At 36.9% G+C, this 12,142-nt stretch overlaps 1 protein-coding gene across 1 annotated transcript in view; it reads right to left on the bottom strand.

Moving 5' to 3' along the window:
• Nucleotides 1–2,592: 2,592 nt before the first annotated feature.
• Nucleotides 2,593–12,142, bottom strand: part of tiam1a (TIAM Rac1 associated GEF 1a) — a 61,647-nt gene continuing 52,097 nt past the window's right edge. Inside the window, exons 19-29 of the mRNA XM_008427225.2 lie at nt 11,912–11,980; nt 11,190–11,315; nt 10,405–10,513; nt 10,061–10,240; nt 9,804–9,922; nt 9,589–9,697; nt 9,054–9,109; nt 6,643–6,739; nt 5,928–6,015; nt 5,663–5,835; nt 2,593–5,567 (exon numbers count right to left, since the gene is read on the bottom strand). Coding sequence (XP_008425447.1) covers nt 4,930–5,567; nt 5,663–5,835; nt 5,928–6,015; nt 6,643–6,739; nt 9,054–9,109; nt 9,589–9,697; nt 9,804–9,922; nt 10,061–10,240; nt 10,405–10,513; nt 11,190–11,315; nt 11,912–11,980 — 1,764 coding nt within the window. The 3' untranslated portion in view covers nt 2,593–4,929. The remainder of the gene's footprint in view (nt 5,568–5,662; nt 5,836–5,927; nt 6,016–6,642; nt 6,740–9,053; nt 9,110–9,588; nt 9,698–9,803; nt 9,923–10,060; nt 10,241–10,404; nt 10,514–11,189; nt 11,316–11,911; nt 11,981–12,142) is intronic.

The following is a 12,142-nucleotide window of genomic DNA, read 5'->3' as shown; positions in this document are numbered from 1 at the left end:
CAGAAGGATTGGCAGCGGTTCTGTTTGCACCGGTGCTGATGAGAGACGAATAATCTTAAAGTTGCAGGGCAAATATCAGATAATCTCCATCTCCCTCTTTCTCTCTACAGACTATGAAGTTTTTCACCCTTCTTTGTTTATCATTCAGGAGAAAAAGATGCCCATTTTATTTCTACTCTATGGCGTCAGATTGTTTAGAAACAATAAAATATTGATTTGTGTTGGGATGACATTTAACTACCTTTAAATTGAAAACCTTTTGTTAAGTATTTTTCAATATTGCGACATTTGAAAAAGCCAAACACTCAGCACTGAAATGACACTCTCATCAAGTCAGACTTGACATTTTAGCACAGGTGTGAAATCTTTGACAAAAACTCCTGGGAAAAACAGCCTTTAGGCAAATTTACTTAGAAAAAGGGACCATATAAATACTAATTGGAAGTCCCTCAGAATGTTTTCAGTTGAAAACAAGTCATTAGTTTAGATATTGAAACAAATCTAATCAGGTAATCAAGCAGCCTAATATTGGTTTGAACTATTCATTCTAGAAATTACATGACTGATCTATGTGCATGAAGGTTAACCAGTTTTATAGTGATTTTTAACTCCCTTTGCTCTTTGCTTCAGTTGCTATCTGGCAGAGGTTTTTATGGAATCTCTATATTTTTATTTGTGTGTATTTATGCCTATGTATATAACTTGATTTGTAAGTGCAGGGACATTAGCAGATTGTTTTGTGAAGGGTGGCCACAAAGAAGGGGGAGAACAGAAACCATGTATGTATGTATTTTTCTGCTAACGCAGTTGAATTCTAATTATTTTGACACAATCTTGACTTTCTTTAGGATTTCTTAAAACCAGCTCAATAAAATGTAAGTTCATGGTTTGAAACATGTATGGCAAAAATCAGCTGATTTGATATATTCAGACTTAGGATCTTAGATTAATTTGAGGACAGGACAAGCAGTGTGTGACAAACATTCAAACAATGAACAGCAACAACAATGTACACGTTTACCTAATATTTATTTCAGTGTGTATCCTTTAATTGGAATATTAGTTTATTTAATATTTATCTTTATTTACCCCCACAAACCCACAACATTCATGTTGGGCTAATTGGACTCTCTAAATTCCCCTTAGGAGTCAGTTTGCCTGTCTGTCTGTGTTGTTGTCTGATGAACTGGTGACCTGTCAGTGGCATTCACCCTCTCACCTAATAACTGCTTTAGATATCCCCTGGCGGCCCGGCAAGAACAAGTGTGTAGAGACAATTGATATATGGATGCATTTATTTAGAGCTAGTTCACTTGTAACTATTGTTTATGTGTAGTATTTAGTCATATTCAATAAATTAGAATATGCATCAGACGAGGCTCAAATACCTTTTGGAAATAGTATCCTTTAAGCAGATACTTTTCTTTGAGCACATATTTCTGTTACTTAAAATGTTTTTAATAGGTCTGATGTAATACTTTAATTTTAAATGTCTTTGTTACCTGTAGAAATAAAAGCTGTCAAACCTCCATCCCTGTGAAATTAATCTGTTTCACTCTTGGGTTTTCAGTAATGTTCAAATTAACTGAATGGGTCTGCGGCTGTGCCCTGCGACAGACTGGCGACCTGTCCAGGGTGTACCCCGCCTCTCGCCTGGAACGTTAGCTGGAGATGGGCACCAGCAACCCTCCCGACCCCACTGAGGGACAAGGGTGAAAGAAAATGGATGGATGGATGGATGGGTCTGCGGCTGTGTTTTTTCATTTAATCCTTACCTAAATTATATTTTATGCCCATTTTAAAGACAATAATGTTTATTGTATAATTCAAATACAAATATATTTGCAGAACAAATTGTTTTGTTTAAATGTACATTTTTCTGAATTGTCAGAAAAGAAACTAGTGCCAGTTTATTCAATACTTTGTAAGCACGGTGGCAAAAACATTTTGGTTATTAAATATACAATCTGGTGACTTTTCTTCACATTATAGCAAGATATCAAAATTTACAAGCAAAGAATCAAGCCCATCCAGAAAACAACCTCAAAATAAAGCAAAAAATGTTTTTATATGACTTGGGTTGATTACATCACAAAGACACAATAATCAAGCTGTTAGGAGAATCAGTAAAGAGAACACAAGTAAACACTCTGGGGGTGACTTGATTATTTGATTAAAAAACACAAATAGAGAAGAAATCCAAATATTCAAAAGAAGTCAGTTGCTTTTTGCTTTAAATAATGTCACCAGATTCATGTTTGAGGAAGCTGTTTTTTAGAAAAGATTTTGTGAACAAGTAACAAAATAGTAAACTTTTCAGCAAAACCTGCAGTGACATTTTTCAGTAAGTGATCAATTTGTCTTATTTAATCATTTAGAATGCGTTATAATGTAGTTGTAAAATGTAAAAACCTTTAGAGGTGCATACCCCATTCAGAATGTAGTTTTGTATTTTTCTTATGCTCATGTAATATTCTAATCTTTAATGAGTTTTCATTAGCTGTTAGTAGAAAATCAAGAGCACAAAGTCTTTAAAACTTTTTATGCCTTTTTTTTTCTCCGTAGCGAGAAAAACAAAGTCCAAACAGACAATAAGTTTAATGAGAAAATTTATTTTCACATAAAAATCCACAGTTTTAAGTACAAACAGTTTCAAAAGTACAAAGGTGAGAGTCAAAGGGCTTTTCACAGAGTTTGCCTCCAGGGCCTGGTGATTGTACCTCACAGTCAGAAGTCTTTCCCGGATGTGATGAACCAGTGAGCCGTTAGCTGAGATTTCGACTTTGTAAATAGATCAAGAACATAAAGTTTAAAATAATCCACTTTCTTATTCCCATCAACCAGAGTAGCTAAGCCTCTGTGTTGACAGTTCGGTGTTAGGTACTTGTACTTGTGTTCTGTACAGAGGTCTCACATAGCACGTTGCTGTGGTGGTAGTGAAATGGCGCCACCTGGTGGAAAGGAAAAGCATCACAAGATTGTGAAGTGGATGCGGGCTGTGACGGGATGTTTATAAGTTAAATGTAAAAGGTTGCTTGGATCTGATAAAGGAGGATAATTAAGTTGCAGGTCAGGACTAATAATATTCAAGTAAACAGGACTAGAGTGGTTGGGCTGTATTTTAAAGACATCAAGCTCGAAGGGACTCCAAGATCCAGTGTAGGGTCTAATGAGCTAAAAAACTACCAAAATAGAGGATTTTTTTTTAACAATAAAACAGAAAAGATGAGAAGGGCACAGAAGAGAGTTTTGTCAAGTCCGTTTTTGCCACCAAATACAAAGTTTGTAACACTGAGCAGATAAATGTGTTGTAAACATTAAGTTACAGTAAAGTTTTCCAAAAAGGCAACGTTAAATAAACATGAAAAATTTGCTATTCATAACCATTTTCAAAAAGCATATAGGAGAAAAAGTGAGCATCAAAACTTTTTTGTACAGCAGGTGATCAGCACTATTATTACTTCCAACTATACAGTGATGTGCAGCTGATATTAAGTTAAAACAGTTTTTTTTTAAAAAAGCACAATAAAGCTAGTTGGACCTCACCATCTTTTATACAGCAGCCATTCAGCCAAAATCCCCTGAAGAGAAAGAGCACGCAGCCCCTGAGGGGTTAGGGTTGGTTTGGGGTTAAATACAAACAGCTTTTTGAGTCAGAAAAATATATAACACCCACATTTACTGTGTTGAAAAATAGACGTTTTGGTCCATGAGTCATAAGTGAGGATGTCTCTTCTGTGCAGTGTTGTGTCACGAGACAGTAGCTGCCCGTGTCTACATACGATGTGCTTTCCAGTGTATGATTACATACACCTCCTCATCTGACATGTATGCACATGCAGTGCTTTCACCTTCAGATAAATGCCAGCTGTTTGTGAAATGCTTGGGTGTAGTGAGGGATCTCTGCTGCAATTTTACAGACAGAAGTTCTGAATTAGAATCTGAGGGGCACAAGAGGAACCAGAGCATGTTGTAAGATGGTACGATTGTCAAACTGGGTGGAGCTAAAAAGAGTGGTTAGCATCACAGTGCTATACACTTTATCTTAAAGCTTGTACCTGATTCGTCCTACATTTTCTTGGAATCCTGATTTACAACTCCTAGCAAAGCGTTTTATTCCCCCTTAAACATTTTCAGTTTTAGAATCATAAGTTATGACCATACACTTCCATGTATTTCTTTGGGATTTTCAGTGGCAGGAAAAATGCAGAGTTTAATTATGAAGTGAATTATTGATTCAATGAAAAATAAAATCTGAGGAATTTTTAAATAGGCCCTTTTACTCCAATAATCCTAATTAAATCCAGTGTGACGAGGTGTCTTCAGTTACTTGGTTAATAAATAATTTAGAGGCTCTTTTAAGGTTTGCCATAAGCCATGTAGCATATGAAACAAACATGTTGAAGACTCTGGCCAAGTTTTGCTTTCCTACAAAATGCAATTCCTTGTAAAAAACCAACACCAAACATCACCCTGAATACACATCTCCACAGAAAAACATGGTAATGGCAGGATCATGCTGTGGTGATTTTTTTTTTTTTCCTTTAGCAGAGATGGGTATGGAGCTAAATAAAGGGAGATGCTGGAACTGGAGATTTAACTAGGGTTGTCAGAGTAAAAGGGCCTAAATAAAAATGTCAAACTTCTCAGATTTTCTAAACATGGAATCAGCTACAGTGACATCTATACAGTACTGACTTAATTGGCAGAATATAAATGGTCTTTTCACTTTTCGGAATTTAAATTGTAATTAGGAAAACAATCCTTTTGCTTCCACTTAATTATGCAAATTTTTTGGGTCATCCATCACAAAATCCCAACAAAATCCCATGAAATAAAAAAAATTCAAGGGGAATGAACACTTTTGCACAGTAACGCATCTGTGGAAGACACCTCCGTTTGCTCTCGTCTTCATTCTGTAGTCTCCCATCAAAAGACGTCGCTGTTGCACCCTTTATTAAAGTTGTCCCGTCGTACCCAGATCACGTCATGGTTCTTGCTAGTGGCTCCCTCCACAGAACACTGCTGCTTCAAAGGAGCGAGCTTTGAGGAATAAGAGACAGACAGGTTGCAGGATGTGAAGGAGTCTGAATCATCCCTCTGTTTTGTTCGGTCCACTTTCACACCCTGCTCCATCTCGCTTCTAGACTCCATCTTTATATTCAAGTTGACCTCTTTGCTGTGCAAGCTCAGTCCTCCCACTCCTGCCTCCAGGGAGTCTGGTTCGGCCGACGGGGATCGTACAGATTTACAGTATTCGTCATCGTCACTCAAGATGTCCGTCTCCTTCACCTGTCTGTCGTCGATGTCTTCGCACTGGTCTTCGTAGCGCCTCAGGTTGAACTGCTCCTCCACCCAACGGTCCGTGTCCTCTGCCTGATGTTTGTGAGACGGATGAGGTTCGTGCTTGGAGGGAGGGGAGTTTGAAGGGGAGCGGGGCGGCCGATGGGGGATGTTAGGAACATCAGTGCTGTTGTTGTTGGTGCCGTGGAAAACCTGGTCAGCATCAACGGTAATGAGGTTCTTCAAGAGGTTTCGGCGACTCAGAGTTCGTGATGGGGCAGATGCTAAACGCAGACACAAAAAGAGAAAAGGGGGAGAAAAAAAACATAATGTCGTCTGTAAAGTATTGAATTTTATTAAGAATTTTATGTAAACTTACCTGCTCTGTTCATGGTAGGTCGTGCACCTTTGAGGGCGCTCAGGCGTTTGCCACCAAACGGGACATACTTCTGGTTGAGCGGCAAAGATTTTGTCTTGAGAATATGTCGCCGTTGCTTCTCTCTAAGAATAGACTGGACTGCTTTCAAGAAGTCCTTTTTGCTCTCTGGAGAACTAGAATCATACAAGAAACACATGAACTTAAAATAATTTTACTCGCGTCCAATACATGCGCTTAATTCATTTTCTTCCTTTTAAAAAAATACCTGCAGCACAGCTGAAAGATTCTTTCTGGTCTTCCTTCAGATTCAGACCTTGTGTGGACTAGTTCACATACTGCTGTGGCGTCAGAGCCTGAAAAGAAAAGATGCGGGCGAGTTTATAATTTCAAGAATCGCTCATTGAGGTTTGATATTTGCTACATATGCAGTTCAATGCAGAATAGGACTGTAAAAATCTTGTTAGCTGTATGATTTTGAATAAAAACATTACTTTTGGTGGGACTACAACTTTGTTCTGGAATAGGCATGTTAAAAATTGCATTAATGAAAAAGCAGAAGTCTGGCAATTCACTTAAAACAACTCGCTGCACAGTCATGAGGCCAAACATAAGCAAATTGCAGTGTATTATCCACAGAGAAACTAGGATGACCAACAAAATGACTTGACTGTAAACCTGCAAGTGAGAAAAGCCAACACAAACTTCACACAAAATGTAAGAAATGTATGCTTAGTTAATGATTCGTTTGCTTTTTAGCTTTGCAGAGCAGTTTTTAAAATAGCCCCTCTTTGTGAATGGAGACAATAAAATAACCAGCCTGCAGTTCTGATAACTCAATTTTTTAGATAAAGATGGGCCGCAGTTCATAACAGAGAGCAACTTTGTTTGAAAGCATTGATCATTTGTTATTGGCATGCCATGAGAAAAGTTAAAAGTGGCCTTTCAGGAATAAATACTTGTGGGAAATCAGTTAGACCTACTTGCAGCGGCCCGGACTTGCAGGGAGTCTGTTGCAATCATGTATCGGAAGCGGAAATGATCCCTGTCCTCGCTCACGGTGGCACGATGAGATCCTCCCTGAAAGAAACAAAACGCACGTGAAACATGACTGCAGTACATCAACATGACAGCAGGTGGCGGAAAAGTCCAACAACACATAAAATTCAACAGCTACTGCGAGGCATCAGAATCGGATGACAACAGTAAATGTACACAAAACCAACTCATGGCTGTTGGAATTAAGGTCAATTTTATTTCAGAATGCACCAGCAAACAGCCCCACCAGCATCCTTCAGCACCACTAATCTTGCTTTTATAGCCTTTTATTTAATAAAACTGCAGGATGCAGTTTTATTGTTGCATCCTGCATTAATAGCCTGTTTTCCACGTACCCAGTGAACCAACAACACATTAAAACTAAAAGACAAGATAGGTTTTGCTTGACAACCTTTATTGCCATTCTGTATTTTTTTCTTTAAATAAATAGAACTTGGAATAATGTACATATATTAAGCAACCTTTTTCCCCTTTTTGTCAATACAGTAACTGTAAAAGGTTTTTATGAAAAATAGTGCCGAGGGTGAAACTGGTCAGACAAGTTCATTTCCTCTTTGTTCTTTAGGGAAATGGCATATCCAAGCAATATTTGCGCTGGGGTTATTATTTGCTTACTATTTTTATTTTTTTTTTTCGTTTTTTTCCTGTTGATGCAGTTTTGAGTTCTGAGCAGTTTCCCATGACTTTTAAAGTGGACTTGAAAAGAAAAGTGCATAAAGAAATGTAACATCAGTTAGTTTGCAGATATTAAAGCCCATTATTAAACTCTTGATATGTTAAAAAATAATTTCTGTGTTAAAACACAATTAAAATATGACAATCTGTTCTTGGTCCTATAAAAGGAATATTGAAAATATATTTAAAAATACATCAAATTATAGCATAACCTTCTCACTTTGAAGGTTTTCCATAATGTCTATACGGTCAGTGACATTGTCAACCTTTCTTGTGTGAATTAATTTTCCCTTCCGTACCATAAGAAGAGTTGATAAAGATTTGTTGATAAAGGGGAATAAAGTCCCTGTATCATCCATGTGCTCCCTGCTCATTTAGGTCAACAAAAACCTTCCACCAAATCTGCTGAGTCAGCAGATTTTTCAATGAAGGAAGTACATGGGCTTTTCTGGAGATGCGTGTCACAAGGCAGCTGTGATTATTATCCAGTAACTTGCCACCATCAGCGTGTGAATGGGTGAATGACTGACTGAGCACTTTGAACTTGACAAAGCACTGTACAAGTACATGTATAGTTCAGATTCCAAGAGATATTGGTATCTGAAAGCCACAAATGAAAAATAGGACAAATCTTCCCGTTTTAACTTGTTGATGATGAATTGCTAGAGCAACAGGAGGAACTTGTTTGCATTTTGAATAGTGAATAGTCAGCGGATAAAAGTGTGGCAGGTGATGCCATCAGCCTTCGGGGAAAACTGACAATATGGTCGACAACTTAAAACTTTAACAGTGACGTATAAAACCTATAAATGGAAAGCAGGAAGGATTTGGTAATGGCCCAATGTCTTGTGACCCACTAAAATATGGATGATATTTCTGGCCGAGAGTAAAGAGACCCAGTGAACCTTCAAACGATTCACTGAACAAGGTTATTTGGTTTCAACGGTTACTCTATTCATTCTGTTGGACTTAAGTGGTTTTTAAAGTTGAATATTCATAAAGGCTATAAGTAGCAGAAGTCATAACCAGTCTTACAAGCTCTGAATGTTTTCATATTCAAACGGCTAAATAAGCACAAAATTTGCTGAAGTGGTTAGTCTCCCAAAAAGATAAAAAATGGATAAAGTAGAAAGAGTGAATTGTTCACTATGGAGCTGGAGCCTTATAGGATTTAAAGAATTCTAGTTTTACACTCATCTTTAAATTGGTATATACACAACATTTTACATAGCTTTATACCTCTGAATAAAAAGGCCCAAGTCTTTTTTTTCCCTAGTTGTAAATCATTAAACATGAATTGGTTGGTCATATTTTAGTTATGGGTAAAAGTAGACCACTTTCTGTATTTCCAGTTTTGAGGCAAATTTGTACATTTATATTATATTCATAGCTGTATAAACAAAGTTAATTTTTTTTCTTATTAAAAATACTTTCAGGTAATTGTAAGACTGCAAGTCGAGGCTTCTTAAAAATTGATTCATTTAACATCTTCTCTCTGTGCGGCTTGGCAGCCCTCTAAGAACAAGCGGAATAATTTACTTAAAACAATGGGATGAAATCGATCATAAAAGTATCATCAATTTCCATCTAATGAGTTCGTCTTTTCAATCCATTTCTTCAAATTAAAACCAATGCGCAGAAAAGGGTTAAGTGTACTTACAATTTTTTTCCGGTGTTTGGAGTTTTTGTAGATAAAAACAACAGCAGTTTTGAACACTGTAAAACAGAGAGATAAAGGGTATGACATAAATCAAAGCACATTTTATTACCCGCTTCATTTTAGTCAAAATTCAACTTATAGGATGCGAAAAAACATCTTTGGTGGCAGCCAAAGATTAAAATTACAATATTTAGTTATATGTGATCAGAAAAATCCATCATGTCAACATTGAATGTTAAAAGCTGCCACCTCTGCTCACCAACACTTGGCAAAGAAAGCCATTAAAGTTTTCATATCTAATATTTATTGCAAGGAAAACATGTCAGCTGAGTGAACTTTTTATATTTTTATAATATCTGTGCACTTTGGGGCTGGGTGAACATGACATGTCAGCAATTTAGTGCAGGGAAAAAGGTGAAATAAATAAAGCAGTGACTCTCTGTGTGTGCATTTTTTACTTTGTCTAGATCGTTTTTCTCTTTAATATGGTATGGAAAGAATGTTATATAATGTAAATTTAGAATGACAGTATTACCAAAAGCAGATAATTCTGGGTCCTTTTTGCTTTTGCCAAAAGTGGCTGGAGGATTCATCCATGCCACTGTTGAGTGCAGCAGAAGGTCGCCCATTGAGAGATCAAGCACCTTTATTGAAAAGTAAAATAAATAAATAAATGAACAAAAATTAAATTATTTCTATTTTGACTTTTGATCAAATTTCAGTTCGGTGATCTAGAGTAAAATGACTTACCCGTTTGTTATCCGCCGTCTGCTCATTGATGAGCTGATCAAAAACTGCCCCGTACTCCTCATGAAGCTTTTGCATCTCATTGATGTGACTCGCAACCTTGTTCATGGCCTTCATTGCGACTGGATGAGACAAAAGTCCATTAGCCATGTCTTCATCAATTACTGCTCCAAACAGTGAGGGCCGTAGCTAATGCTGAAACCATTTCAGAGTGCCAATAGATGTAGAGGAAAAATAAATAAATAAAAGCACTGCTTTACCATCCAGATGGTAGTGTTCTTCACTGTCTGGGTGAGTGAGAGAGTAGAGCTCCCTGAGTAGGAGTGGGTACTTCAGGACTCTCTGGATGGGTTTGATCAGGTAAGACTCCAGAGTGGATGAATGTTGCTGTCTGGGATTTCTCTCAGCCAGGAAGGCTTTGAACTCTGGGTCAGTTTTGGCTGAAAAAAAAGAAGATGCTATTTATAAGTTACAAGTCACTGAAAATTTATACGTTTTTGCAATATGATTTGTAAGCAGATGTATGAAGACTGCAGATCTAAAGAACTGCTGTCATTAGGTTAATTGTGCACTTGCCACCAAGAAAGAATATCTGGATTTTTACCTTTAGCCAGGACCTTCGGGACCTTTGTGTGGCTGGCACAAAACGCACTGTAGATCTTGAACCGATCAGCATAATAAAGGAATGACCCACCCAAAGAGAAAAGTACCTTCTGTAGAGAGAAAAAAACCCATAATGCATTAATAAAAATGTTTCATATTTGTATTGATATAGGTATAAGATATTGTCTGACCCAGTATCCACATACAACTCTTTATTTTAACCTTTCATTTCAGTTTGTTTCTTCTTATGCCTACTTCTGCTTGCCAGATGGATTATACGATCTAGCCAAAATGAATCCTTATTATATAAATTAGAGAGGTTCTTTCAAATAAAGCTTGTTTCTTAAAATGAGAAATGTTTCCTAAGATTCCAAACAGTGGATCTTTATTCAAAACAACCTTGATAAAGTTGTTCAGACTGTGTTTGTTAAATTTTTGTTTGCACTGGCAAGTAAATGTGAAGCCCTTAGACTCAACTTATGTGTCTTCAAGTCTGGGGTGTGTGTTTAAGCCCCAAGTATCTTTTTACCAACACAATAGCTCAACCCATCATGATAGTACTCATGAACCAAAGTCAATTCTCTTCTGAGTGCAGAATTTGTGCAATAACACCACAAATAATCCATTGGAAGTTTTTTTTTTTTAAGGAAAACACTGTGAAACAGCAGAAATAACTAGATCTTGTTTTTCCAGTCAAAATTAATAAATTAATAAATAAATAAATAAAATAAATAAATAAATAAATAAATAAATAATGATTCTGAGGTTTGGAGAAAAACTGTTCACCTTAAACTGGTCCACTCTCTCCAATCTTTCCAGATCAGGCACCAGTCTGATTCCATCTTCAAGCGTTCGCAGAAACTCCAACTGGAATTCCACCATCTCTTCGAGATTACCAAATAAAACATCCAGCTGCAAAAAAAGAATGAGAATTATGTTAGTACTGTTGTACATAGTGAAGCTTAATGGCTGTCAACTAATATTTACAGCTCCATCTGTGCCAGGAAAAAAAAAAAAAAATATATATATATATATAAGCAGACAGTCTAGACTGGTTTTGAATTTGTCACATGACCAGCTTCACATACTTTCACACAAATTTAACTTCAATACTTTCACACAGGCATGTCAAAACCTCAAACTGTTATCCTGTGTAATCTTTACACAAAATCACTTTCTGCTCATGACATCCAACAAATCATTAATGTTCTAAAATGACTTTTGTTCATTGCTAATACAATACGTCTGGTGCTGATTTGTGTATCCATAAATATTCCCAGGCTCTACTTTTAGTTCCACATTAACTACGGAGTCTACATACATCCTCACTTCCTCTATGTACAGACAAACCACCAACTTGCAAACGGCAAATAATGAAACTCTACCTATTTGCTTAAATCACTTAAATGCATTATTCTATAATAGATCTGAGAATTCACACATAGTATCCAAACGCAAGCGTGGAGTATCGTTATTCTTTGTATAAATAATAAGCAGCATGACGGTACCTCATCCTGTGTTAGGAAACTCTCTTTCTGTAAAGGTTTCAAGTAGTACTCTATGAGACAGCGCAGGTCCTGAAAAAGATGAAAAACAAGATCCGTCAAATTGTGCAGAAGGTGTTTTTGTGATTCAACGCCAAGTATTGTGGGCAATGAGTCAGCTCCAACGATTCTTAATGCAACACACTAATGGTATGTTGGTAATTATGACATATAACCGACACGTTTTTTGGGGGG

Source organism: Poecilia reticulata, linkage group LG14 (assembly GCF_000633615.1).
Source record: "Poecilia reticulata strain Guanapo linkage group LG14, Guppy_female_1.0+MT, whole genome shotgun sequence".
In the NCBI taxonomy this organism is placed as follows: domain Eukaryota; kingdom Metazoa; phylum Chordata; class Actinopteri; order Cyprinodontiformes; family Poeciliidae; genus Poecilia; species Poecilia reticulata.
This window is presented reverse-complemented; position numbering and strand designations above follow the sequence as displayed.